This window comes from Hippocampus guttulatus, chromosome 6 (genome assembly GCF_054856545.1).
Source record: "Hippocampus guttulatus isolate MCC_2025c chromosome 6, RoL_Hgut_1.0, whole genome shotgun sequence".
Classification (NCBI taxonomy): Eukaryota; Metazoa; Chordata; class Actinopteri; order Syngnathiformes; family Syngnathidae; genus Hippocampus; species Hippocampus guttulatus.
In genome coordinates, this window is record NC_141266.1 from 8,975,393 (window position 1) to 9,003,015 (window position 27,623).

The 27,623-nt window shown below is 40.9% G+C and overlaps 2 protein-coding genes across 3 annotated transcripts; both read right to left on the reverse strand.

The window, feature by feature from the left end:
* Positions 1–5,247: 5,247 nt before the first annotated feature.
* Positions 5,248–20,834, reverse strand: rgs22 (regulator of G protein signaling 22). The gene is made up of 23 exons (XM_086113867.1): positions 20,813–20,834; positions 20,699–20,727; positions 20,543–20,605; positions 20,258–20,440; positions 20,070–20,155; positions 19,672–19,805; positions 18,692–19,343; positions 18,422–18,583; positions 18,162–18,317; positions 17,936–18,071; positions 17,709–17,810; positions 15,412–15,606; positions 15,191–15,283; positions 14,206–14,381; positions 13,700–13,862; positions 11,477–11,641; positions 8,494–8,535; positions 7,839–7,997; positions 6,858–7,037; positions 6,429–6,599; positions 6,229–6,354; positions 6,004–6,106; positions 5,248–5,739 (listed from the first exon to the last, which is right to left on the reverse strand). Exons 1-23 carry the CDS (start codon positions 20,832–20,834, stop codon positions 5,651–5,653), a joined length of 3,387 nt encoding a protein of 1,128 aa, XP_085969993.1. The 3' UTR covers positions 5,248–5,650.
* A 456-nt stretch (positions 20,835–21,290) lies between these two features.
* Positions 21,291–27,554, reverse strand: fbxo43 (F-box protein 43). Of its 2 annotated transcripts, XM_086113762.1 has the most exons (6): positions 27,449–27,554; positions 24,361–25,202; positions 23,503–24,237; positions 22,513–22,615; positions 21,967–22,152; positions 21,291–21,835 (listed from the first exon to the last, which is right to left on the reverse strand). In XM_086113762.1, the coding sequence occupies exons 2-6, from the start codon at positions 25,155–25,157 to the stop codon at positions 21,587–21,589; spliced, it is 2,070 nt and encodes a 689-aa protein (XP_085969888.1). In that variant the 5' UTR covers positions 25,158–25,202; positions 27,449–27,554; the 3' UTR covers positions 21,291–21,586. The 2 variants fall into 2 exon arrangements, with proteins under 2 accessions (XP_085969888.1, XP_085969889.1); XM_086113763.1 differs by lacking the exon at positions 21,967–22,152.
* Positions 27,555–27,623: the final 69 nt, after the last annotated feature.

The following is a 27,623-nucleotide window of genomic DNA, read 5'->3' on the forward strand; positions in this document are numbered from 1 at the left end:
CGAGTGCTCCGACCACCACAGGCACGACTGTCACCTCGTCGTGACAGTCGTCCTCTCCAGCTCCTCTCTCAGCCCTTGGTATTTCTCGAGTTTCTCGTGTTCCTTCTTTCTGATGTTTCCATCACTTGGGACCGCTACATCCACTACAACGGCTTTCCTCTGCTCTTTATCTATGATCACGTCATGGTCGTTTTTTGCTGAAAAAACGACCATGTATAGTAAGGCGTTTTTAGCTGAAAAAAATTGCAATGTATCGTAAGCCGTTTTAACCGAAAAAATGACCATGTTTAATAAGGCGTTTTAAACCGAAAAAAAGTCGATGTACAGAAATGTGTATTTTGCCGTAACCCCCGCGATCATCGATAGTATGCGTTTTTAGCCCCAAAAACCGACCATGTATAGGAAGGTGATTTTAGCCCTAAAAAACAACCATGTATAGGTCCGCCAGTTAAGGAAGGCTAATCTATAGTAAGGCGTTTTTAGCCGAAAAAAATGCCCATGTATAGTAAGGCTTTTTTAGCCAAAAAAAAACGACCAACTATAGTAAGCCGTTTTGAGCCCGAAAAAAACGACCATGTATAGTAAGCCGTTTTTAACCCAAAAAAACGACCATGTAAAGCAAGCCGTTTTTAACCGAAAAAAACGACCATGTATAGGAAGGCTTTTTAGTCGAAAAAAACGACCATGTATAGTAAGGTTTTTTTAGCCGAAAAAAAAAGACCAACTATAGTAAGGCATTTTGAGCTGAAAAAAAACGACCATGTATAGTAAGCCGTTTTTAACCGAAAAAAAACGACCATGTATAGTAAGGCGTTTTTAACCGAAAAAAAACGACCAACTATAGTAAGGCGATTTTAGCCGGAAAAAAATGACCATGTGTAGCAAGCCGTTTTTAACTGAAAAAAACGACCAACTATAAAAAGGCGTTTTTAGCCGAAGAAAATGACCATGTACTGTATAGTAAGCCGTTTTTAACCTAAAAAAACGACTATGTATAGTAAACCGTTTTTAACCAAAACAAAAACGACCATGTAAAGTAAGCCGTTTTTAACCGAAAAAAACGACCATGTATAGTAAGGCGTTTTTAACCCAAAAAAAAGCGACCATGTATAGTAAGGCTTTTTCAACCGAAAAAAACATCCATGTATAGTAAGGCGTTTTTGAAAAAAAAACAATCATGTATAGTAAAGCGTTTTTAACCGAAAAAAACGACATAGTATAGTAAGGCGTTTTTAGGCCGAAAAAAAACGACCATGTATAGTAAGGCGTTTTTTGCTGAAAAAAACGACCATGTAAGTAAGGCGTTTTTAGCAAAAAAAAACCCACCATGTATAGTAAGGCGTTTTTAGCTAAAAAAAAAGGCCATCTATAGTAAGGCGTTTTTAGCCCAAAAATGACCATGTATAGTAAGGCATTTCTAGGCCGAAAAAAACGACAGTATAGTAAGGCGTTTTTAGGCCAAAAAAAAAGACATAGTATATAAGGCGTTTTTAGCTAAAAAAAAAAAAAAACACCATGTATGGTAAGGCGTTTTTAGCCGAAAAAAACCCGACCATGTATAGTAAGGCGTTTTTAGCCGAAAAAAACCCGACCATGTATAGTAAGGCGTTTTTAGCCCGAAAAAAACCACCATGTATAGTAAGGCGTTTTTAGCCCAAAAAACGACCATGTTTCGTAAGGCGTTTTTAACCGAAAAAAACGATCATGTATAGCAAGCCGTTTTTAACCGAAAAAAAACGACATAGTATAGTAAGGCGTTTTTAGCCCGAAAAAAACGACATAGTATAGTAAGGCGTTTTTACCCCAAAAAAAACGACATAGTATAGTAAGGCGTTTTTAACCCAAACAAACGACCATGTATAGTAAGGCGTTTTAGGCCAAAAAAAAACGACCATGTATAGTAAGGCGTTTTTAACCGAAAAAAACCCCCACCATGTATAGTAAGCTGTTTTTAGACGAAAAAAACGACCATGTATAGTAGGGTCTTTTTAGCTAAAAAAAACGACCATGTATAGTAAGGCGTTTTTAGCTAAAAAAAACGTCATAGTATAGTAAGGTGTTTTTAGGCCGAAAAAAACGACATAGTATAGTAAGGCGTTTTTAGCCCAAATAAAACGACATAGTATATAGTTAGGCGTTTTTAGCCCAAAAAAACGACCATTTTTAGTAAGGCGTTTTTAGGCCGAAAAAAATGACCATGTATAGTAAGGCGTTTTAGCCCGAAAAAAATGACATAGTACAGTAAGGCGTTTTTAGCCCGAAAAAAACGACATAGTAAAGCAAGCCGTTTTTAACCGAAAAAAAACGACCATGTATAGTAAGCCGTTTTTAACCGAAAAAAACGACCATGTATAGCAAGCGGTTTTTAACCGAAAAAAAATGACATAGTATAGTAAGGCGTTTTTAGCCTGAAAAAAACAACATAGTACAGTAAGGCGTTTTTAGCCCGAAAAAAAACCACATAGTATAGTAAGGCGTTTTTAGCCCGAAAAAAACGACATAGTATATATAGTAAGGCATTTTTAGGCCGAAAAAAAACGACCATGTATAGTAAGGCGTTTTTAGCCCGAATAAAATGACATAGTATAGTAAGGCGTGTTAAGCCCAAAAAAACGACCATGTATAGTAAGACTTTTTTGCTAAAAGAAACGACCATGTCTAGTCAGGCATTTTTAGCCCAATCCCGGTCTCGGCCATTGTCTGCAGAGTTTGCATATCAAGATTTTTTTGAAACAGGTACGTAAAAGGCCTCTTTGGGTTGTTAATTATGAGTCCCGTAGAGCAGTGTCACTGTGGTCCACTGGTTAGGGCATCAGCTTAATAGTGGGAAGATGCAGGGTTCGAAGCCAGGTCTTGGCCATCATTCACAGAGTTTGCATGTCAAGTTTTTTTTGAACGACCAGTTAAGTAAAGGCCTTTTTGGGTTGTTACTTACGAACGTGTTATAGCAGTACCACCGTGGTCCGCTGGTTAGGGCGTCGGCTTAACAGTGGGAATATGCAGGGTTCGAATCCAGGTCTAGGCCTTCATCTACAGAGTTTACATGTATTGTAAGGCTTTTTCTCATTTCCCTCTTTTTGGGGCTAAAAACGCCTTACTATACATTGTCGTTTTTTGCCGGCTAAAAAGGGCAAACTGTACATTGTCCGTTTTTTTCGGCTAAAACGCCGATACTCTTCATGGTCGTTTTTTTGGGCTAAAACAGCTTACTACCTATACATGGTTGTTTTCTTGGGGCTAAAAACGCCTGACTATACATTGTCGTTTTTTGGCGGCTAAAAAGGGCAAACTGTACATGGTCGTTTTTTGGGGCTAAAAAAGCATACTATAGATGATCTTTTTTTTTCCCCCCAAAAAAACGGCTTTCTACACATGGCCTTTTTTCGGTTAAAAACGCCTTCCTATAGATGGTCGATTTTACGGTTAAAAACGCCTTACAATATCCATGGATATCCATCCATTTTTTCGGCTAAGAACGCCTTGCTATGCGTGGTCTTTTTTTTTTCGGCCAAAAACGCCTTTCTATACATGGTCGTTTTTTTCGGTGAAAAGTGCCTTACTATAAATGGTCGTTTTTTTGGGGTGAAAAACGCCTTCCTACACATGGTCGTTTTTTGGGTGAAAAATCCCTTACTATAAATGGTTGTTTTTTGAGTGAAAAACGCCTTACTACACATGGTCGTTTTTTCGGTGAAAAACGCCTTACTATACATGTTATTGTTTTGTGAAAAACGGCTTTCTATAAGTGGTCGTTTTTTTCGGCTAAAAACACCTTTGTGTACATGGCCGTGTTTTCGGAAAAAAACGCCTGACTGTACATGGTTGCTTTTTGTTCAGCTAAAAACACCTTCCTATACATTGTCATTGTTTTTAGCTAAAAACGCCTCACTATACATGATCGTTTTTTGGGCTGAAAACACATTCCTTTACATGGTCGTTTTGTTTTTTTTTAGCTAAAAACGCCTGACTATACATGGTCATTTTTTTGGTTAAAAACGCCTTACTATATATATACAGTTCATGGTCATTTTTTTCGGTTCAAAATTTCTTACTATAAATGGTCGTTTTTTTTCGGCTAAATACGCCTTACTATACATGGCATATACAGGCATTTTTAGCAAAAAAAAAACAAAACAAAAAACAACCATGTACTGTAAGGCGTTTTTAACAAAAAAAAAAAAAAAAAACATGTATAAGTAAGGCATTTTTAACCGTAAAATCGACCATGTTTAGTAAGGCATTTTTGGGCCAAAAAAAAACGACCATGTGTCAGGCCTTTTTAGCCACCAAAAAAACGATCATGCGTAGTAAGGCGTTTTTAGCCTCAAAAAACAACCATGTAGAGATAGTAAGGCGTTTTTAGCCCAAAAAAAACGACCATGTCTAGTAAGGCATTTTAGCCCAAAAAAACAACAACCATGTATAGTAAGGCCTTTTAACCGAAAAAAACGACCATGAAAAGAAAGGTGTTTTTTGACGAAAAAAACGATCATCAAGAGCAGTGGTTCTTAGCCTGAGTTCAATAGAACCCAAGGGGTTCGGTGAATCGGTCTCAGGAGTTCGACAGAGCATCTGCCATGGAAGATAAAGAACACCCAACCTAACATGTCAATTAGTTATGACACGCCCGCCCATCACTGGCTGGTTCATTTTGTGCACAATTTAAAAAATATATACTTATGTCTTAAAATTTAAATTACTTTATTTTCTGTTCTTAATAAATGTGTTTTTTTTGTGCCTCGAATTTGTAAAAAAAGCAAGTTTTTTTTTTTTTTCACTTATGAAGGGCTCGGTGAATGTCCATATGAACTAGTTGGGTTCAGTACCTCCAACAAGGTTAAGAACATCTGAGATATATATATATACACATATATATATATACACACACACACATATATATATATATACATACATACATACATATATATATATATATATATATATATATCGCTATATAGTTGTGCCATCATTTGGCTGAACAATTGGACAATTCTTCAAAAAGATGCTTCAAGCTGTTTAATGTCACTTAAAGTTCACTGTCAAACTAAATATAAAAAATGAAGCAAAAAAGGATTACACTTTATGAATTGAACCTTTATTGAGCATTCACTTCACTAGTTTAACGCGTACGCAAATTAGCATCTTGCGGTGCTTTAATTCAGTAAGCAACAGGCAGAAAAGAAAGCTCACGGTGCAGCAACAAGTGTACTTATCACAACAGTAGCCACCTTCATATAAATCCTTTATCCTTTTGTGTAGCACAGCTACTAATTGTGCCGTACTAATGAGCTGGGAGAGGGACTAGGGCAGCATATCCAGCTGTCTTAGAGTGACCCCCTGTGGCCAAGGCAGGCACACCAGAAGAAGCACAATCCAATTGACCCTATGTGACAAAAACTAATTAAAATTCCACTGAATTGTCATTATCGTAGGATTTACAAGCCTTTTTATTCATTTATTTTTTTACCAATTAATATAATGTCGACATTGGGCTGTCATCGAAATGCAGTCAGGACACACATACGGCCGCTGGACGGAGGTGAGCGTATATGCGACAGGTGTGCCCCCTCTCTCCTTACTCTGCATTTGGGTCAACACAGCAGCCCATGTTTGAAAAATGACATTTGTGCTTCCTGTCACATCATTGGCATTATTTAGTGTGTGATTTAGAGAAGCGCCGTGAGGACTGCTGGCAGTCATGCTTATCTCCTGTTGATCTCACACTGCCGTCAGAGGACACTGTGGAGACAAACACGTTGAGTAGTGGCGTATAGCCCCAGCACCTTTTGGTGTTTTTATAATACTGGTGATGACTGCAAAGCGTGACATTCATTTTTATCAGGTAAAAACACCAACGTTTTGACTCAAGTTCTCCACCGTGACAATGTGGAGGGGTTGCTTGACAGCCAGATTAAATCAGAAAATTGGAACCTTTATGGCTCCCCTTTGTGTCTGTCCAGGAGCAGAGATGAGGTCAAGAGATGAGATGTGCTGGCAATGTACCTGCTGAGTATGTGGATAATGATGCTTCTTTCTGACTTTGTCTCTTTGGCAGCGCCTTGTCTCTCTTCAGAGCTGTCATGTATTTGGAGTAAGACCACGACAACTGAGCAAACATGAAAACATTGATCAAATGATGTTTTCATAAAAACAACACAGCTTCTGTGGTTTGAACTGGATTTAATCTTTCGGATTTACTTAATTTTCCCTCTGAGTAGATGAGCTTACTGGCTTTGGAGAGTACGGCATCAGGCCACTCTGCGTCTTTGACGCTCTATTTTCACCTCTTCTTTTTTCTACTCCCTCATCATATTCATCCTCACTTGAATTGTAAGCTGGCCGTCTTGAATCTTCCTATACAAAGAGACGGAAGAAGAACTTTCAAAGTAGCAGACGCACAATCATCAGGACATCACCATGTAGCATACCTGAGCTCTCCTCTCGGTTTCTTCCTCCTCCTTCCTCCTTCGTCTCCGCACTCTGGCTTTGTGTTTAACTCGTTCGCCCTGAAGCATTTCCAGTAACCAACCTTCATGTACACTGCTCCTCAGCTCCTGAAACTTGGGCCAAAACCTGAGCAATTCACTGAACACCGACATCTAGGAATGCAGTAAAGTGGACATGCATGACATTGTGGCAATTTTTCACAATAAGTCACTTTGGTTTTAATGTTTTTGACTGTCTTTGTGAGATTAAAATTGGTTTGATAATCTGAAAAGTAGACGTGTCACAAATATACAAAAAAATAATAATCTAAAGAATCAGGAGCGTAGCGAGTAGAGGTATTTGTTCATAGCACAACGCATACAAGGAGTGAACGTCCCAACAAACTGTGATGTGACCAGTTGACCCATTACCTGTGCCTCTCTGAAGACATAAGGACCCAGTTCGTGGCGGTTCTGCATAATGTGCTGCGCCTGTTCCAGAGGGATGTCTATCTGCAGGGCTGGAGGTGTGGATGAGTTGATGAAACACTTGATGATTGTGGAGATCTTCTGTTGAACTGTGGCCTCGTCACTATGAGAATGACACAGGTCCTACAAGGGAGCATCAAAACAAGGGGCTGATCGTGTCATCTTTATTTTGACACAGCAGAGATTTCCTTCGTTAACATGTCCCATCATCCTTAAGTGCTGTTTCTGGAGTCAATTAGGGAAGTCTGCTTGGAAATTCTGACACACAATTTGCATTCATCCATCCTTTTCCTACGCTGTTTATCTTATACGTTTTATGATAAATCATAACTGAAATGTGTCATCCGTGATTTTCAAGAACAGTATATTACACATTTATGCAAATCCAAGCTATTACTAATACTTCGATAAAAATAATTTTATCAATAATAAATTTCTCAATATACCGAATTTGTATATTTTAAAGGTTACCCTTTACCCCTCTGACACATAGGGTGAAGATTTCTTTTTTTGGGGGGGGGGGGGGGGGGGTTTAATTGCACGTTAATGCCATAGGTTATAGCTCTAAAAGGAATAGCAACAATGCTATGGCCATATACGGTTATTCATCAGCCCCTTCATCAGAATACAGTCAAACACATAAAATAGACAATGATAAAACGGTGACGTAACACGTCTTTGGTGTAACCTTCCCTCGCACTACAGTCCAGTTGGCACATCATCTTGCAGGAAGCTGCCTCTAATAAGGTTAGAACCTTTGGAATCAGAGATGGTCGCACCAGGTCCTGTCCTAATCTTCACTGTTTTATTATGCCAAAATGTCTTCTGTTATTCATTAAAAGCAAAGCTACTGGTGGCTTGAGACTCTTTGCCTGCTGTCTACTGAGAAGTGGGTTGCCGCCCTTTTGTAGTACTGTGTTGTACCTTGTACCTCTGCACCTCCAGCCAAAAGAGCACATCATTCTCCAGGAAGTCACCCTTCGGCGAAACAAAGTGCTGGAAGTGCAAACAGGAGGCTGGGTCGAGAAGAAGCCGTCGAAAACGAAGGATCTCCTTGGAGGAACTCATCCACAAGTCCCGAGTCTGTAGGGAAGCATTCACAGTATTTAAGGACGCCGTGGAAGTGTCCCCCGAGGTCAATGAATGTTATCATCGGCTTTTCTTGTGGTGGAACAAACAACAACAACAGAACGACATTATGGGAGCTATGAGCTCACCTAAAATTGAAATACTGTCATGAGACAGTTCCTTGGAGAAGCTGCTCTTTTCTTGTGATGTCATCATCAAGATCAAAGTCACAATCAGGAATAAAAAGTTGGTCCTGTAATCATGCTGCTTCAAATGTTCATGTTTTATATCTGTGACATGCCGCTGAGCAATCGGGATCGAAGCATGGTTAGTTACGCTGATGCTTTAATCTTATTTATCCTGGATCCCATTTGGTAAAATTAACCGCTGGGCCAAAATGGAGTTTGACAAAGCCAGTGCTGGAAGCTAGGTGGTGAAGTAAATCGCACGTGTTTGCAGGCAAGGAAAAGCCTTACGTCTCTCCATTCTAACACTGTGGATGTCGCCTCACCTTCCAGCCTTTGTCTCTTGTCTTTTGTCGTCGAGACTTGTTCTGTGACACACACAAATAGATGAGAAACCACGCAAAAATGATCGCCATGAACACATCACCTGCCTTCTTTGGACTTGTGTAGAAAGGCCATCCGCTTACCCGAAATTTTTTGTTCCACTGTTCTCCTTCTCACTTCCTCACCATCGTTTGGACTTTTCTACTCTACCTCCTCCAGCGTGTAATGCTAAACTACCGCTACTTCTCCCTCGACCTTATGAGGGTATCCATGTGGCCAAACTATGCTAACTTGATAACATAATGAGTCAGAGCAACAGAATCGGTGGTCCGCGTGTTACCTGATGAGGCAACCTGAGAGAGAGAGACAGCGTAGCGTTGCCATTTGGTGGTTTCTCACATGCAGCAGAGCTGCTAATGTGAACCTGTCCTATTCCAAGGTAAGCCATGAGGCAACAGGAAGCAAAGACTACGTGTGTGGTCTATGTAGACCAGTGGTGTCAAACATACGGCCCGCGGGCCGGAATCGGCCCGCAAGGAGGTTCAATCAGGCCCGCAGGATAATTTAAAAGTGAAAAAAATGCATAAAAGACACAGAATTAATATTTTTAATAAGGTGCAAGACATTGAGTATCCGCTAAGAGATACTGTTTTGATCAGAGAAGAAGACAACAGCAGCCTCAGTCCGTCACTGAAACAGACCCATGACAGCAGACGCTATCAATAGCACTCTCACATTTACACATTTAATAGCAATCTCCTTAGTTTGAAAGGTGTAGGCAGGGATTACATTTAGATTTTTTATGCATGTGTAAATGGCTTAAAAATCCTTTTCTTCATAAATCTCGTTTAATCTTAAAGTGCATTACTGTATTTTTCAATACCAATTACTTGTTAAAGTTTGTACAATCAGTGGGATCAGCTGCAATGCATATATGTGAATGATAAAAGTAAATTGCACATTTGTTGAAGGAAATGTAAGGTGCTTCGTGAAATGTTTTGTAAAAGATATGTTCATTAAATTTCAACATTTTCCTAATGTTCTTGTGCTTCTTTGTACCAAAACAAAGGAAATACATATTGTTTTGGTTATTTATAGCAAAGTATGGTTTCATTTTAATGGTCCGGCCCACTTGACATCTACCGAGGCCGTATGTGGCCCACCATGTGAAATGAGTTTGACACCCCTGATGTAGACGAAATCAAGGCTTGCAAGACGCAATTTGAATGACATTCAGAAAAGGCTTGAAGTCTTGATCAATAAACGGACGTGTTAGTATTCAAGCATCCGTACATCAATTTTTAACACCGCTCATCCTGAAGAGGGTCACGGGAATTGCTGGAGCCTATGCCAGCAGACTTTGGGCAAAAGGCGGAAGAACCCATGAACTGGTCGCCAGTCAGTCACAGGGCACATATAGAGGCAAGCAACCATTCACACCGACATCGGCGCTGCGTGGGAACCGATCCTACGCTGCCTGCACATAAGTCAGGTGAGTGTACCACCACACCGTCAGCGACTTAAAATACAATCGATGGCTTGGAAATCAGCAACATTTGTGGCCTCAAAACAAGATGGCGCTTGCAATGTAATCACTTGTCTTCAATATTAAAAGTTGATATGGAACTCATGATCTCAGCACTTTGGGGATATCCGGTTTTCCCATTGCTGGTTTGAAAAAAAAAACTGTCTCAACGGCCTTCATCGCTAGTTTTCCAACTTTGAAAGAGATCCAATGCTGGATGATCAGTCAGAAAAGAAAATCATCTTATGCTGTGTATTATTTTGTGTATTCCTACATTCATTCAACATTTGTTTTCTACACTCATTTCACCGCTACTTACAAATATACCTGGAATTTACATTTTTGATTTGGAAACTCAGAATGATACTTGCCAAGTGTACAAGCATGCAGCTCGAGAGACGCATATCAAACAATGACTTTGTGGTAGCTTTATCGTAAAATGGTGATGTCATAAATCATAATTATTAGTATAGTAGAAGATAGCATCTCTGTGATGACTTACTTTTGGTGATGTGTCGTATCGGTGGCCCTTATACCCGTACATGCATGCTAGAATAATAAATGACCACGTTTGTATCACACAACTCAAGATTTTGGGATATTCAACGGACATTTTCCGCAAAGTGATTGATCCAGGAACTGAATTTCTAAACTGAAAAGAAGCGTCTTGCAAAGCATCTAAACCACAATTAATACTTGTTCTGGCTTGGCCTGTACCATGCCAGAGTAAATGACACTTTGGAAGAATAGGAAGAGGCCAGGAACCCACTGCACGCATTTAGCATTTCCTGTGGAAAGGTCAGAGGGCATCGAACAGTTTTCGGTTTCAGCAAGTTATAAGCTGCGCCATGTGACGGAAAAATAACCTTTGGCTTATCACACGTTTATCTCCTGCAGCCGACACTGCTGTGTGTGCTGCAGCAGATGATGAGTCCATTATTCATCGGGTCAGTCAACAGTAGTCGGTTGCCACGTCGCTAAAAGTCTAGAATTTGTCATTATTTTCGTTGCACCGCATTTTATTGCAGGGGTGGAATGGTGGCTGGCGTCTGTCCGTAACATTGCCAATAGGCTCGAGACAACTTCTGTTAAACTTGACACCAATTTATACCAGTATCATTTTGAGTTTTATTTGCAACTGTAGACTTTGTCGATTCCAATCTCTTGTTTTGATATTTTTTCCCTTTCCTCCCGAGTTCTTGCCAACATGCTAAGCCACACTACAGTCTGTTTCACATTAGAATGTAGTTTGGAGTTGAGCTGTCCGCTTCAATGTGTCTGCTGCCACACCTCGAATCTGTTTTGGGTGACATCACTAGGCCTGCCTGAGACCACCACTTTAGAGAGAAGCAAAATCTGAGGCACAAGTATGGAATTTGCCCTTTCAGCCTCATCACCAATTAGTACGCAGTATTAGTCATTTTAGACCGAGTGTACAGTATTACTGTGTGCTGCTGTACCTTCGGTTTGCGTCTCCGTCGCTCGAGGAACTCTGCTGAGACCAGAAACTGAGGCAGCCATTTTTTCTCAATGTGACATCTGATGATGTCCTGGATCTCCACAGTAACTGGCTCTGAGAGACACTCGAGTTTCAGAAGCCCCAGTCCACCTGCCAGGTGCAATATCTATAAACAAAAGAGAGACACTTTTATATGTACACGCACACATTTAGCAAGACTTTAGAAAGCCACAGTCAGACACAGGAAAGCCACGTCGTAGGTAGATGAGTGTATATGACATTAAATCCACATGAGCAACATGAGGCGGCCAGTGTCTAGTCAGATGAAACCTTCCCACTGTGGGAATTTGGGTCAAATGTTTGACTTGTGCTGTTCTCAATATCCTTCCCACAATCCCCTTTTTCTCTTCATCTTCTTTGTCTGCGTTCAGTCCTTCGTTTATGACCTCTACATTTTCTTTAAAAAAAGAAAAAAAGATATTTGTCATATTGGAAAGCCTGGGCCAAAATACATTTCAGAAATTTTACACATTCCGTATTAAAAAGTACCGGAAGGATTTGCATTATACACAGGTGTGCCATGCTTTTTTCTTTAGATATTAACAGTATACGTATTTTGTTATACAGTATTTGCATTTGGACTCTCACCCTATCATTAGTAAGGCAAACCAGGAACAAAACTGGAATGGGGCTAAATAGATGATGCCCCCTGTGCCCTGACCGCAAATAAAAAGCAGGAGCTGGATGGATGTTCATACAGAAAGTCCAGTGAGGATTTGAGTAGTATTTGTGGAATGGAGATGGGAACGGATAACAATGGTTGTGCAGAACATAAAAAAAAAAAATAGAGTCTGTAATGATATAATGGTGTAATGATATAATCTCAAATCTGTACGTTATAATGGTAGTTTGTTGTAATCATTTCCAATAAAATGGCCACCAACTATGATGTACAATACGCTATGAACCTTTAGAGATGTAAAAACATGAACATCTAATACAGTATAAACATGTCATGAAGTAAACATTCAGTTAGCAAATGAAAAGTGCCTTTTCTAGTTCAGAATGTGCCATGCCCGGAATCCACTTACAATCATCTTTCAATCTGTCGGCCTCGATTGCTGCCATGAATTTGTTGCCATTACGGATGATTCTCGAAATTGTTGCATTTGCCAATTTGTCGTCTCGGCTGAGCGTCGACTCATTTTGGAATATGATTTTAAAATTTCAGCCCTCACAGACAGCCAGATTTGCTTCCGTTTGCCAGTTTTCAGACCATGTGCTCAAAACTGCGCCGTGCCTCCAGAAGTAAGGCAATGTACGGGTTGATCAGCAACGTTGTTTAGCAGGGGGGGATTCCCGCGCTGTACATTTTGTTCATAAGCAACGTCGCGGCAGCAGTTAGCGTCCCACGGCTCGTTGTAACGAAGGCATTCTGACTATTTTGTGGGGAAACTCTGGTCGTTATGATGATGTTTACGTTATAAAAATTTGTTCGTTGTAAGGAAATCGGCAAATGGAAAATGAACTACGTAAAATTGTGACTTTGAAATGTGAACGTTACAGGGGTGAAAACGGGGTACGCTGAAAAGAGGTTCGACTGTATACTAATTAAACATTAAGCTAATTACAATAGCTCATCTGTAAGGTCTTGGGGCTTTGCAACCAGAGGGTGCCCTTGAGCGATCTTGCTATACTGCATTGCATTGAATGGTGAAGTTGTATCTAATATTTTGACTTTATGAATAAACCCTAGTCCCTTGATCTACAAAATCAAAGCGGCCAAACCCCTTGCACAGAACCCCCCCCCCCCCCCCCCCCCAGTATGCTTCAATCAAAAAAACTCTCTTTAGACAAGAGATTTTCTCCTACTGGGTCTGCTCTTGTATTGTGGATCCAAACCACGAACCTCTAACCCACCTCATTTTAACTCTAACCATGTCCTTTATTCTCTGATCCTCCAGTAACACCCTGTCAGAACTGTTAGCAGCAGGTCCACATAAGAGCAGAAAAGAAGAGGTCGAACACTGTATGAGACCTACTGAGGTCTCTGTTTATGAAGCCTCAGCAGGAACTCGCGTGCTAAATCTGGATCATCATGTCACAGGCAGCATGTTCATACTGTGTCTTTAGAACTTTCCCACGAGCTGGACAATGCTGTAATTCTAGTTTTATACTCCATTTCACATCACTAGAATTCAATATACTGAATATGTCAGCGTACGTTCTTCTGCTGCTCTTCAGTGGCAGGACTGTGGGAGCTGAAGAAGTAGTTTCTGTTGAGATATTTTTTTGTAATGCGAGAAGATCGGCCCTGTTTCAATGCCGTGTTCTTCTGAGGAGTTCTCCTATACTGCTCCAGGTCCATCCAGCATTCTAGGTGGATACTGACAACAAACATTTCAAACATATTTTAATTTCAACCACAAATTCACACACATAGGCATTACCAAGATGAAGAAGTTTCATTACAGCACATTTGAATTCATTAGGGTTTAATGTCAATCAATCATTCAAACTTTATTTTCAGACATGACCATGAAACTCAAAGTGCTTCACATTGTTCAAAATTGAAAATCGAATAGTTTTGGGCTAACCAGTTTCTCTTCCAATATGACTGTGCACACATACAGTACATCGAAACACACATTTATATATACACGCACACACATCATAGGGGGACTTGACACCAGTCCAATATGAAAACAGTGCGTTGCATACAGAACTCACCTGGCATCTTTATTTCGGAGGAATGACATAAAGTGCCAAATCGCATGATGGTGGCGAAATAAGGAGCCTAAGCCGTAAGCTCGGTATTGTGGTGGCACATTGGACCAAGAGTCAAAGGCCCGATGGCCCTGACAGAAGAGCCTGGATGAAGTATTAGATGGAGATGTCATACACTGCTGCACCTATTGAGGAGACACAAAAAACAGTGTGTTCTAAGTATACATTGAAAGTGTTTTCTACCAAGAGTGTGGTATTGACCCTGGATCAGCTACTCAAATCATCTGTAATATTGGGAGCGCAGCCAGCAATGTTTTTTAAACGGTTTTGTAGTAAACACGTATACAGTATTAAACTGGGTAGTATCCGTGCATTACCTACAGCAATACAATTTTATCCATCCATCCATTTTCTAACCTGCGTATCCTTATGAGGGGTCGCGGGCATGCTGGAGCCTATGCCAGCCGTCTTCGGGCAGTAGCCGGGGGACACCCTGAACTGGTTGCCAACCAATCGCACGGCACACAGAGACAAACAACCATTCGGGACAATTTCGAGTGTTCCATGAACCTGCCATGCATGTTTTTGGAATGCGTGAGGAACCCGGAGTACTCAGCGAAAACGGGGAGAACATGCAAACCCCACACAGGAAGGCCGGAGCTGGAATTGAACTCTGTACCTTTGCACTGTGAGGCTGGCGTGCTAATCAGTCAACCACCATGCTGCCAATACAGTTTTAAAATCATAGATTTAAAGTACACCACACTGCAACTAACATAAGCTATCTGAAAATAACGGTTCCTTGTTTCTAACGGAACAAAGAAGGAAAAAAATGTTTGTTTTTTTTAATATTGCATTGTGCCAAAACACAAGGTTTGAACAGGCATTCAAATGTTTGGTCCACCAGTAAAACAAACATCGGTTTCATGTTAAAAGCCATTTCCAAATTCGTAATATTTGTTCTTTTATGCTCTTGCTTCTTACTGACCTGGTTGATATTTTGTTTCGATGCTGCATACAAGCCCTGGAGTTCTTCAGAGTGCCAAGTGTTGACACAGCGTACATCCTCGTACAAACATACCTGAACACGTACAGACAAACTTTATAAACACAAAGTCCGACACTCATTTTATAAAAAAGTTGAGGTATATGTTATTTGAATGACTGTATGCCACTTTAATATTTGCATTATTAAAAAAACGTGCTAACCCGCAGGAAGGATTTTTTGTCCCGGTCAACAAGCACTGTCCAAGCCTCCATGAGGATGTTCAAGATGCCGTCCTCAACCTCATCAAAGAGCTCCTCAAAGGCAGGCATCAGCTGGTTGTACACCTCCTTCTTGATCTCCTCCTTCATGCCCACGCTCCTGCTGGCAGAGCTATGAAGGTATGTGGCGTAGAGAAGCTGAAAAGTCACAACCAGGAAGACACCTTACATAAATAAAAATTTAAAAAGAGGTTAAAACTCCGTTTTTAAAAAAAATCCAAAGAAATGCACTTAAATATACCTATTGGAGTGATTGGGCTAAGTGGTGATTAGGGTCTTGAATAAATTAAATATCAGCAAAAACGTTTATTTGACTCCATTAGTATTTATCAGTGATGTATACTGTAGTTCCAATATTCTCTCCGAACACGCCTTGGTAACTGCCATTAAAACCTCAGTTTTTAAATCTCCCTGCCACAAGGGATGCGGTCTCCAAATGTGCTTGTTGATCCCACAGCAGTGAACAGCACAAAAGCATTGAAGGCTGAGACAATAATTCAGTTGAAGAATAGGACGTGTTGCCACTGATGGGCCCCACAAATAGCAACACATAGTCCGGAAAGCAGACAGCTTGTTGTCCTTGTGTTAAGAAGGCCGAGTGAGTCAGTCATCAAATTGGAGGCTGGCACTCAGTGGTGCTTTCAGGCATGGGAGCGCCTCCGCCCCCCACCAAAAAAATAAAAGTCATGTCAAATGGTTTTCTACTGCGTAATCATTGGCGGTTGTATGGGGAATTTGAACCCTGTTGTGAAGTAGTAGAAGAAAAGCAGAGTGATGCACCATCCTTCACTCAGGGAATGTGTTACAGAGCGAATGTAAACTGAATCATCACCCGAATGACATAGTGCTGAGCGATCCGGTGAACATAATTTTTCTATGAACTAATTCATTACAAACGACCTGCTGTTTCCAATAACAAAGTGTGGAAAACGAACAGAGTGGTCTCCAATATTCCCTCGAAGCTGCGCGCGGGCGCAATTACGCTCTCACCGTAAAGCAACTGCATACAGCGCGTCAAAAAAATTCTAAACTGAACTGTGTTGGCATTTTGCATTTTCATATTCACCTCATCAAAAGTTGATTTGGCAGGTATTTTTAACAAAATGGGAAGAAAAATGTGTCAAAAAGACCAGAAATTGTGAAAGTGTGGGTGCATTTTTGACTGAAAGTTGTATTGTGTCGTGTAACAACTACTGTTACAAACGTGAACAACAAACAGGTCATTAGTTTCAATCTTTACATAACGCCGCTCGGCATGTTGGGACGTCTGGTGTTAAGTCAGACCAACGCTAGACAAGGCGGGTTCCAACCCAAAAATTGTTGCTAACCTCTCACGTAAAGATGATTTTGAAATATGGAAGTGTAAAAGTCCATTTTAAAAAAATAGTTGAACAATCTAATTCTGAACCTAAAACCAAGCAAAAACACTGGGAAACGAAGCCAAAATTATTGCAAGACAGTTTCATTCACATTTTTGGAAAGCAATCCTCAAAAGATGCCCTTTTTCAGCCCTGAAAACTACAAATGACTTTTCTTTCAAATAAAACGCTGACATTAAGGATACACATTTAATACCACAATGGCAGAGAGATTAAAAACTGATAGTCTGATTTTAATGGTAGTCATTCAGGTTTACGGAATATGGCCATAAAAGATGTCTGGAGAAAGTACAGTATTTGAAACTACATAAATACTAATACTGTACAGTGCAACATTTGACATATCCTAAAGCTAGACTCTTGTTGCTAGCAAAGCCCCATCACCTTGCTATTTCATACATCGTTTGTGAGCAAGTAACATGAAAAGTCCAGGCAGGAAGACCACAATGCGGACTTGAACGCACAACCTCTGAACTGTGGTGTGGATGTGATAATCAATTACCCAGGTACCACCAAAAACAATTACGCAAATCATAAGACTGCCATTTAAACAGTGAAAATTCACCAAATTTGATGGTCATTAGTTTTGAGAACATTTAATTACATTTTTTTTAAATGAGCTGTATGATTATTTCAGAGTTTCTTTTGCCACAAAGGTGTCCAAAATGTAGGAGTAAATTTGAGGAGGGATAAATTTGAGGAGGAGTAAATTTGAGGAGGGATAAATATATATATATATATATATATATATATATATGTCTATATATATATAGGTATATATACTTCTTTGTCATTTGGTGGGCCAGTTTTAATTCAAGTGTCCGTCAATGTACCCGGCAGTCTGTTTGTGTGCGTATGTACCTGAGCTACTCTCTGCACTCTGTAGGGATCCAATCCATCCTGGTAGAACAGCTCATGATAATGCTGGAGGTCAGTCCAAAAATAAATTGCATTCTCCCATAACTTTGAGGAAGCAATTAAAGGAGCAAAAGAAATATTGCTCACAAACAGACATGGGAGATTGGTAGGATTCAAATAAAGGTGATATGTAAACTCTTTGGGGTGTCAGCCCATATTATAAATTCTACCTGATTTCCAGACTGTTCACAGAAATGAGCGAAGTATGAGCCAGCATCAGGGTCGGCAAATAGTGCTTGCAAAACATGATCCAGTCTTGCGCGGCCTCGTGATTGACTTCTGCTTGGGCGAGACTGCTCATAAAAGTGACTCATTGTAAAGTTAACGTCTCTATGTGGAGAACATCAAATCGCACAACCGCAACCTGCAGTCATATCATATCTTAATTCTCTTACCCGTGGATGGTAGCGATCCGGAAGCCAGGGTTCAAGATAAAAGGAACGAGGGGTCATTGAGGTCAAATGAGGGCAAGCATACCACTCTCTGCACGGCTGCATGTCAGAATAATCAAGGTCTACTTGGACATGCTGGGATGTCCAGTAACGAGGAACCCTGTGGGGGACACCAGGGGAGTGAGGAGGGTTAAAGTATAGTCAGAACTCAGATATGCGTCGGTCGAAAAAAAAAAAGGAAACTTTGCAGATCAAAACTATTACCAGTAAGAGGCGATTGAGTCCATAATGTTGGGCTGGATGGAGCACAGTCTCGCCTTTGACCAGCAGGGGGAGGTAGTCAGCCCCAACCTGCAGAGGAGCTGCAAGTGCAGACTGTTCTGACTGCTGCTTAGCAGGTAGCGGCTCCTCATTAAAGCCAAAAAGCTGAGGCAACAAAAAATATTACATTTCAAACACACTGGCACGTTTTCCCAAATTTCTAATAGAATGTAAACATAGATCGATAGCAAAAAGCAGTAGTGGCATGATCACCTGTTCTCCCTCTCACTGGTTACAGTCTTCAGTCTCTCGATGTCCATCCAGAAATTGAACAACTTGCCTCCTGATGTGCCACACAAAAACTTCTTAAAGTCATCCATGCCTGGTTGGTTGCCTAGGTGACAGGTTCCATGGTAGCAAACACCCAGGGGCGTTTCCAAATTTGAACTCGCCTCAGACATTTTGCTCTCATCCCCATCAAGTATTTCAATGCCCCGACTCCATTTTTGGCATTCTTCACACGGTTCTTTAATTTTCTCATCAAGTGGACATTGGCAAGCTATACACTTGCATTTTTTATCTTTGCTGGTACTGCTTGTGAGGTCATTTGTTTTGTCCTGGCTCCATGCAGTCAAAATGAAGACAGCATCGTCAACCACCTGCTGAACCATTTGGGCAGCCACGTCTCGCAAATACAGCTCTGAAGCCTCTTCGCACCGTTGCTTCTCTTGAGATGTAGCTGATGCCTCTCCGATGTTGATGTCAGCGCCGTTCAGGTTTGGTGGAAAGGAAGCGGAGGACATGGAGGAAGTGGCGGACGGCTTGGAACACTTGGAAGAAATTCTGGATGATTCACTAACATCTTTGTGGACTTGTTTGCAATGGCCAGAAGATGTACACAGTGGCTGATGTATTCTCACATAACCTTTAAAGTGATGGAATATCATTAGTATCATGAACATACAGTGCACATATAGACTTACAGGCATGTTGGACAATCTAATGAGGTGCAACACAACAGTTCTATTAGATTCTCTGCTTTGCAAAATATTAGAATGTTCAGTCTTGATTGGCACTGATGGGGAGGTATTGTTTTAACAAGCTTATTGTTGTGTTTGTACTTTGCGGTGATGTAGGACTGAACTCTATCATACTGATGATTGCTACTAATAATGCAGGATATGAATCTTCGGTCATTCTCACGGCAAGTAAACATATATTGCCTTGAAATCGTCAAAGTTAGAAGCATTAACCTTGTTTGGATGATTTGTTCTTGTGAGCTTTGCCATTTCCTCTGTCACCAAGCATGGCCGTTTTGAGACGACAGTTGCCTCCTTTCCTGTGGACGTTTGTATTTCGTGCCCACTGAAACAACACCTTGGATAGTCTACAAAACATCAGATGAAACGGCATACACACAAAAACATAGTACACATAAATGAGAGAATACGATTGGTGAATGAATGATCTATATTCGATATCTTGATACACAAGCTCTATGAAATCTATTGGAAAAACATGAAAACATACACCTTAAGCCATAAAAACACAATAATCTGAGGGCTTTTTTTTTAAATAAATGTAGTATGTGAAGAATGTGTTGTACTGTAAAGACAAACGTATACTGATGATCTTGAATCATGCTGAGTACCTGTACTCGTGGTAGAAGCTACTTTGAAGAAAAAAAGTCAATCTTTCCTTTATAATCCACTGCACCCCCTGCTCTCTGTCCAGACACTAAGTAAGGATGAGTTTAAAAAAAAAAGACATTGCTCTATCAACAAAGTAACTTCATTATCTTCTCTCTTGCTATGCAAATGGCCAGCATATTTTACTTACAGAGACAGTATAACGGTTGTCCACGAAAGGAGTTTTGGCCAGAGCTTTGACATCCTGAGAAAGGGGCTGTGATTTGCTGTGTTCTAGTGCTAATTTGATTTTGTTGAAGGTGAACTCTGCAGCGTTGCTCGGCACCTCAAACTGATCCGTCTCCTGATTGTACAGCAAGGCTTGTGGGAAACACTGACAAGAGACACAAGTCTATTGAGTGTGAATTTTTTTTTTATCTCTCGCTCTCTAAATATGTCTGACTTGAATATCAATAACACACGAATATTAATTTACCGGCAGACGTAAAAATTTATTCAACAAGTGAACAAACAGATGATCGGAGGTCAGGAAGGTCTCCTGTAATGTCGGTAGGGCACATTATTAGACCGCTATATATTTTTTGTAAATCGTCAAATAACTTGTCAAATGATTCTTAAATCTTGTACTCACAAAATTGTCAACAGTAAGCTGAGGAGACTCTGCAGATAAAAAAAAAAAAAAGATATTTATTTTTTAAAAACGTGACGACTTACAAAAGTAATTTTTTTGAGAGACAAATCTTACCTGTTGAAATTTCACCATGCATGGCTAGTGCTTAAAATTGTTTTAAATTCCTTATGCAAGACTTCTGGAGAACCAAGTCACAGAGCTTTATGTAACTCCACACTGTAGGTTGCTATGGAAGTGGACTCACATTCACAATGGGTGGTGGGTGGTTTGGTTGGTGATAAAAGTTTAACCAAAGACCAGAGGAGAGAAAGGATTTAATCTCGTTAGGGAGTTTATAAACCCATCCACACCATATTGTGGTAGGATTTTTTATCCTATGTCCTTGTGAGTCGAGCCCCCTTCCCTAAAGTATTGCATTATTATTTATCCTGAAGTAGTTCAATCAGGAAATGAGGGGGTGGAAATGACACTGACGTTGATGACCACTAGATGTCACCAAACATTTACATATACTGTACCTATCAACAGACGAGGTCATCGGTCATTTTATATAAATGACGATTTTTGAGAAGGGGGATAAAATGCAATTTATTCTAAAAAAAAGAATGGTACGAAAACAATTAAGAAGCCTCAAAGCACACTTCACCAATATGGAAAAGTACAACAATCACAGATTGTATGTGCTTCAAGAATTTACAAGATTCGTGATTAAAAATACAAAATTAGCGAGAAAAAAATTGATCACATTTGCACAAAAGTTGCTCATATACTCCGAGCAAGATAGGACTTTGCTTAATCCAGTCTACCCTTCACTAATGAGTGGTAAAAATACATTTATAAAATAACTTCAGAGCAGCGGCGAGGGATTCACGTTATTGCCTTGTCTGTTCATAGTCTTCGAATGTTTCGCTTGCTCTCGGCACTTCCCGGAAGCAACGAGTCTTTTTTGCGACGGCCTACAGACTGGCTGCCACATTCTTTGGACCCATGGAAAGCACACAAGCATGCTGTGCAAAACTGGAACGCACAATCCGCTCTGGTGCAAACACCCTCGCCTTTCACAACTTGACACTTTGCAGGATGCTGACAGCGAGGGCAATGTCTGAGGCATTCGTCGTTGAAGAGGGTTTTGGCAACCTGAAAGGAACAGGACATGATATCAACATTTTTTTTCTTTTCGTAATTTCACATCATACTCGCACTTCCACGTATATTTACTTTGTTAAACGTCAAAATCTAAACTACAACAGAACAATTAGGAAATGTACCTCTAAGAACTTGTCCCGTTTGCTGCTGCTGCCCAAAGATAAAGTACTGTATTGTAAAGGCGTTAAAGTGCGGTTTCCAGACTGCGGGGTGCAGTAAGTGGAGCTTCGAGACTGGGCCTGCACAGTTTGGAAGGGTGATCTTTTAAGCAGGGCCAATCTTGTTTCAGCATGAGCAGCGCCAGCAAACTGAAAATTAAAAAAAATAAAATTAAAGATATATTTAAATAAATTTTAAAAAAAGCCAGAGGAAGAAATAAATACTGGCATGAGATTGCCACAATGGTTTTAAACTCTTGGATAAAAAATACCGGTAGGTGGAAATCGCTGATTAATTATTATTCCACCAACGCAATATTAATCAGAATGCCATATTTAGCCAAGTGGGGGCACATGCAGGTAACAGGAAATGTTTGATTGGACTTCCATTTTTACACATCAAACATTTTTTAAATGGTTTAATTTTGTGACACCCTGCTAAATAAAAACAAAAACATTTTTTGGCTGGAGAACACCAATTGTTCAAAATCGCTAGTACTGTTCCTCTACCTCTTGAGCAGCTTCTACTGCACTGCGGTAAATTTCTCTCTTCAAGTGTGCGTGCTTGTCCTGTTGGATGATTTCATTCCAGTCCGTAGACACCAGACCACAACTGCAAAAACAAATACATAAATCAGTACATGTGTGACTAAATTTCAGAATGCAATATTTAGCAACAATGCTTTGAAGTTTTAACAAGATTTTTTTTTAATGCATTAAAAAAAATTTCATCACAGCTAATTTAGCAAGCATTGTCCGATTCAAAAACAATATTTCTTGTTAACGTGGTGCACAAATTCATACCATCTGAAAAAGACAATTGTGACCTGAAATATCTATGGAAGGGGTCTCAAACATACAGCCCAAGGTTCCATTTGCAGCCTGCGGGATGATATTTAGCGGCTCCCAACATGACGTTGAAGTTTGCTAGTGTGGCCCACACCTTTTTTGCTGCGCCATTGCCTTGGCCGTTTTCTTTTTGTTTGTTTGTTTTGAATCACTTACTGACCGTAGCTCAGGCTTCATGATAGCCGCTGGCAAAACATAATTCTGGAGTGACGGCAAGTGGAAGGAAAAAATATCCTGTTACCCAGTCGCAGTCATGTTATTTTCAAAACCTGCTTTGAAGAGAAAAATTGGTGATAACAGCCAATTTCAGTACAGAAGCTCCCTGACATGTCTTTTGTACACGTTAATTGTTAATACTGTATCAGCGTTTTTGTTCACATTTTCAGCTAGTGGTGTGCCGCGAGATTTTTTCAATGAAAGAAGTGTGCCTTGGCTCAAAAAAGTTTGAAAAACACTGCTCTAGTGACACAGTCTACCATCAATACACTGGATACAGAAACTGAAATTTCAAGTTTTAAGAGAAAATCATCCTGGAATATGCCCGCACTATCATGTTAAAGTCAATTGCAGCAGTTACAAAACGATCCTGACTTGGCCCAACGGCATTAAGAAAGCATTTATCGCTCGATAACTGAGAATGTAAGTTCTGACCTGTGGACACATTCAGCAGACAGGTGGCTGAATATGACAGCCAGGATGTGCCTGAGGTTCCTCTTCCTCAGCTCCGTTAATATGTCCACCTTGCCCAGCCCCATCTTGCGTCCAATCAGCCCCGCCAACGGCATATTTGTCCCGAACAAGACTGATGCCTCAGCAAGAGATGCCGTGGCCCTCAGCTCCTCTTTTAGACTCGGACTTTGGCCAGCAAACATCTGGGCCTTCTGCTCACACAAACTATGAATGAGCTGTAAAGCAGGTGTCAATGAGAGCTTGGTTGCCTTGAAGGGGGTTACATTGGAATTGACCGATGTCCTACTTGAAGGTGTGGCGCCATCACGTTTGGCTGTGGTTTCACTGAGTGTTTTACAACCTTGTCTCGCCGATGCCAGCCCATCAGATGTTGTGTTGCTACATTTCAGAGAAAGAACCCTGCGAGGGATATCTCGGACGAAAACCTCATTGTCTTTACAAGTGCTGCTGTGGCGCTGAATATGTTGATGCTTTCTGTCCGATGGGTCTTCGTCAGACAATGAGCCGCCTTCCTTTAGAGTGGAAAGTCTGTGCTGTCGTTGCAAACGGGAACGCCGTTTTGCATCTATCAGATTGGGGGTTTCGGAGGTTCCTTTTGAGGCCGAACGCAGCAACTCTTGGAACGAGCCATCATGGTCGACAGAAGAGTCTTGGGATTTATCGAGGGAGCTGAAGCCACTGTCTTCATACGGAGACCTACCGCAGGGTTCAGAAATGCTCTCAAATGACTTCATTGAGAAGTAAAAAAATCATAGCTGACAACTCAAATACAGATGACGTGCATCATGATTATTCAAAAAGGTCAAAGAGAACGCTTACCTGATACATTTTGGTGTATATGTGGATGACGGCGTGCACAAGACATTGGATGATTCGTAAAGGTCACTCGTCAGGTTGCTGACTGGGGATGGAGAGTTTTCCTTGGTTGAGTCCGGCGGGAATTTGCTTAAACACGGTGCTTGTGTATTAAGTTGATCAGAGGCATGAAAGTGTTGACTGAAATCATCCAAGAGTGAAATTCGTCTCTCCAAACTGTTGCTGTCACCCAAGTTTAGGGTACCATCCTCAAGAGTGGAGGTCCTTACCTGAGTGAAGAGCAGACGACGTTCCCTACCACATAACGGGAAATCCTGCGCTTTCAATTTTAAAGGGCTTAAATCCAAAGCCTGTGGCGTGTTGTCAACAGCATCAAAGGACACACTGAGCAAATGGTCGGACCCAACTGACGACACCGTCGTTCCGGTCCTTGGGGACATTGTGCTGTCACTTTTAACGTGTTTAGCAGCATTGCCCATAGCAAGTCTATGTCGCAGTGAGACACAGCTCTTGGAAACTTTGGGAGTTTCACACCAGCTCAGAGTGGAGGATCGCCGAATCCCCTTGCTGTCTTTGTGCCGAGGTCTGATGCTACTTCTTTCCTGAGGAGTGACAGAAAGTCTGACATTCTCTTCGGGTGTGTCACCGAGGTCGACTGAAGCCAAAGATCTGCAGGACTCAAATCCACCGATGCTCTGTGGACTGTGGAATAAACCCGAGTAACCACTGTCAAAACACTCATGACACCGTTGGCCTTTGCAGCTGTCTTGGTGGACGTTGGGCTCAGGGGTACACTGCATTTTTGACCTCCTGTTTGCCCCCCACAGTCAGGCTCCCACAGAGGCCTGCAGACAACAAAAGAGAAATTCAAACAACTCCTAGCCAAGTGAGACATGCACACACACCGCTTTAGCTTGACTTTCAAGAGAACGGTTAGGATCAAATTCAAAATCGTTTTGGAAATGTTCTCGAAGGGTTGACATCAAATTAATGCCCAGAAGAAATCTGAAAGCTTATGCTGCATCATAAATTATGTCTTTGTATTGAGGTCTGTCCTTAAACTGTTACATTATTTAAAGTGTTACATTACCAAGCAAAAAATCTTTTAAAAAACCCTCATAAAAACTCTACATTTACATAAATGCAGACATGCTGAAAAATACGGGGCATACAGCCTTTTTTCATTTTGAAATAAGCCCATAGTTCACGCAATGCTGAACAGGTTGTGAAACGTAATAGTTTACTTTTGTCATTCTACACTTCAGCCATTCATATGAAACATGAGATTGTTTCATCTCACGAAAATTTTGTTTTTTATTTTAATTAATTATTGAAGTCCAAGATGGCGCCCAAGTAGGCAGCCGTCAGCAAGTGCTCTCGTGAGCCTTGCTTTTTTTTTGGTGCTTGTTTTGTGACTTTGTGTTTGTTGTTGCGTCGTGTGGACCGGATGTGGATTGTTCTTCAGCATTTTATGGCTACGACATTCATCAAGGAGGAGACTCGTTGCTTGGTGGCTGCGCCTTCTCGGCAGCATGGGTAGACCAGCACTGTTTTTGATTGGGAGGAATGTCGCTGCCATTTGACTGTCATTGCTGGACAGCTCTGGGGCGCTTGTGTTTTTTTGCGCATGTAATGGGCAGCATTTTACACAGCCTCGCTTTGTTCAGCTGAGAGATCGGTGCTGTTGGATGGTCTGCGGCTGCGGCACATTTTCAGCATGACGTCTCTGATCCACTGGTGAAAGGACACTTTGATCCTCTCCTCTTTCATCTATAACTGCTTCAAACAACAAAGTGTATGCATGAAAAGTGGTTAAGATTGCACGACTGTCTGTGTCTTATGTGTTATTTTTGTTATTTTGACTTCAAAATGGCGCTGCGAGAGTGGCTGCCTTTCCAGCAGCTCCTATTTATTTTGTTCTTCTACTTCTTCCTCTCATAACTTTGCTGCTGTGAAGTGGGAATTTCTCCATTGTGAGACTATTAAAGGTTTTCTTATCTTATCTTAAAAATGGGTTACCGTATATCAATGTGTGCCGAGTTCGCATTCCGGTGCACTTTTCCTGCACGGGGGTTTTCAACTTCCCACTTTGGAATGCAGAATTACAAAGGATGCGATACTATGACTGTTTATGCATGCTTTGTTTCACTGAGCAAACTATTAGCATATTCATGTGAATGAAGTAAGGCAGTATTAGACGTGTGTATTCAACAGTTTAGAACAGGGGTCACCAACGTGGTGCCTGCGGGCACCAGGGAGCCCTCAAGGACTACATGAGTAGTCCACAGGCCTATTGCAAAAATAGCTCACCAGTAATGAGACACTGACTCTTCAGTCATATTGAAAAGCAATCATTTCAAAATGTGAACACCTGCAGGTATTTAAAATAATGTCAATTGATTTTTATCTGTTTCGTACATATTGTGAGAAATTGCTAATGTGATGAGTGTCTTCTCAGAAATGAATATCATTCATCATAAAATATGAAGGTCGAGCAAATGTATTTAAAAAGTGCACATAATCAAACTGGTAGCCCTCCGCATCAATCAGCAGCCAAGAAGGAGTCCTTAATTTCAAAACGTTTGGTGACCCCTGCGGTTTAGAGAATGTCAAACTAAGTTCACTTGTGAAGGTAATCGCCCATTTTAAGTTCATCTTTAAATTTCACCTCAGGATCCCAATCTTTCTGGGAGTAGGCTAGAATATGCGGAACCAGCGCAGCTGATTAAACCGTTAAACAGGCGCTTCCTTGGCGTCGCCATGAAAACGCCTGTCAATCCATTAGACCCGACTGTGCGGTGCCGACGTTTGCTGACTGACCAAGGACTTGAGCAGCGAGTGTTACGACATTTCATGCAACTGATGTTGTCAGTGAACACTGCCACATTGCGATTTCATTGTGCTCCTTCTGTTTCAATTCATTTTTGTACCACTTATGTTTGTTTAATTGGATTAAACAAACATAAGCGGTGCAAAAATTAACAGTAACGATAAAGGTAATCCTCTTCCGTAGAGATCGAGTCAGGCCAAATGTACAGAATCAAATTATTACCTAGACGGAATTTAACTAGAGTTAAAAGTAAACACTTACCCTAAAATACCACAAAGGTATCACGGCCGGGCTAATTCGGACCTCAGTTGGCACCATGTGCCCTTGCTGCAGCCAAGTACATTTTGGCAAACATTGCAACTTGCGTTCAAGCTTGCCACGTTTTCAAATTTGGAGCCCGATGCGGCTCGTGTGACGTGTTTCCGCCTCCAGGTCA

Bases quoted from the DNA above. Each gene is read 5' to 3' on its own strand.
- fbxo43 (XM_086113762.1), bottom strand. From the start codon at position 25,157: ATGCAGTGTACCCCTGAGCCCAACGTCCACCAAGACAGCTGCAAAGGC. The intron at 24,238-24,360 runs GTAAGCGTTCTC...ACCCTGCGGTAG, and splicing joins TATACACCAAAATGTATCAG to GTCTCCGTATGAAGACAGTG. The intron at 22,153-22,512 runs GTAGAGGAACAG...TTTAATTTTCAG, and splicing joins CAGTAGAAGCTGCTCAAGAG to TTTGCTGGCGCTGCTCATGC.
- rgs22 (XM_086113867.1), bottom strand. From the start codon at position 20,834: ATGCATGGTGAAATTTCAACAG. The intron at 19,344-19,671 runs GTTAATGCTTCT...ATCACTTTAAAG, and splicing joins GAACAAATCATCCAAACAAG to GTTATGTGAGAATACATCAG. The intron at 15,607-17,708 runs GTACATACGCAC...GTGACTTTTCAG, and splicing joins GAGTGCAGAGAGTAGCTCAG to CTTCTCTACGCCACATACCT.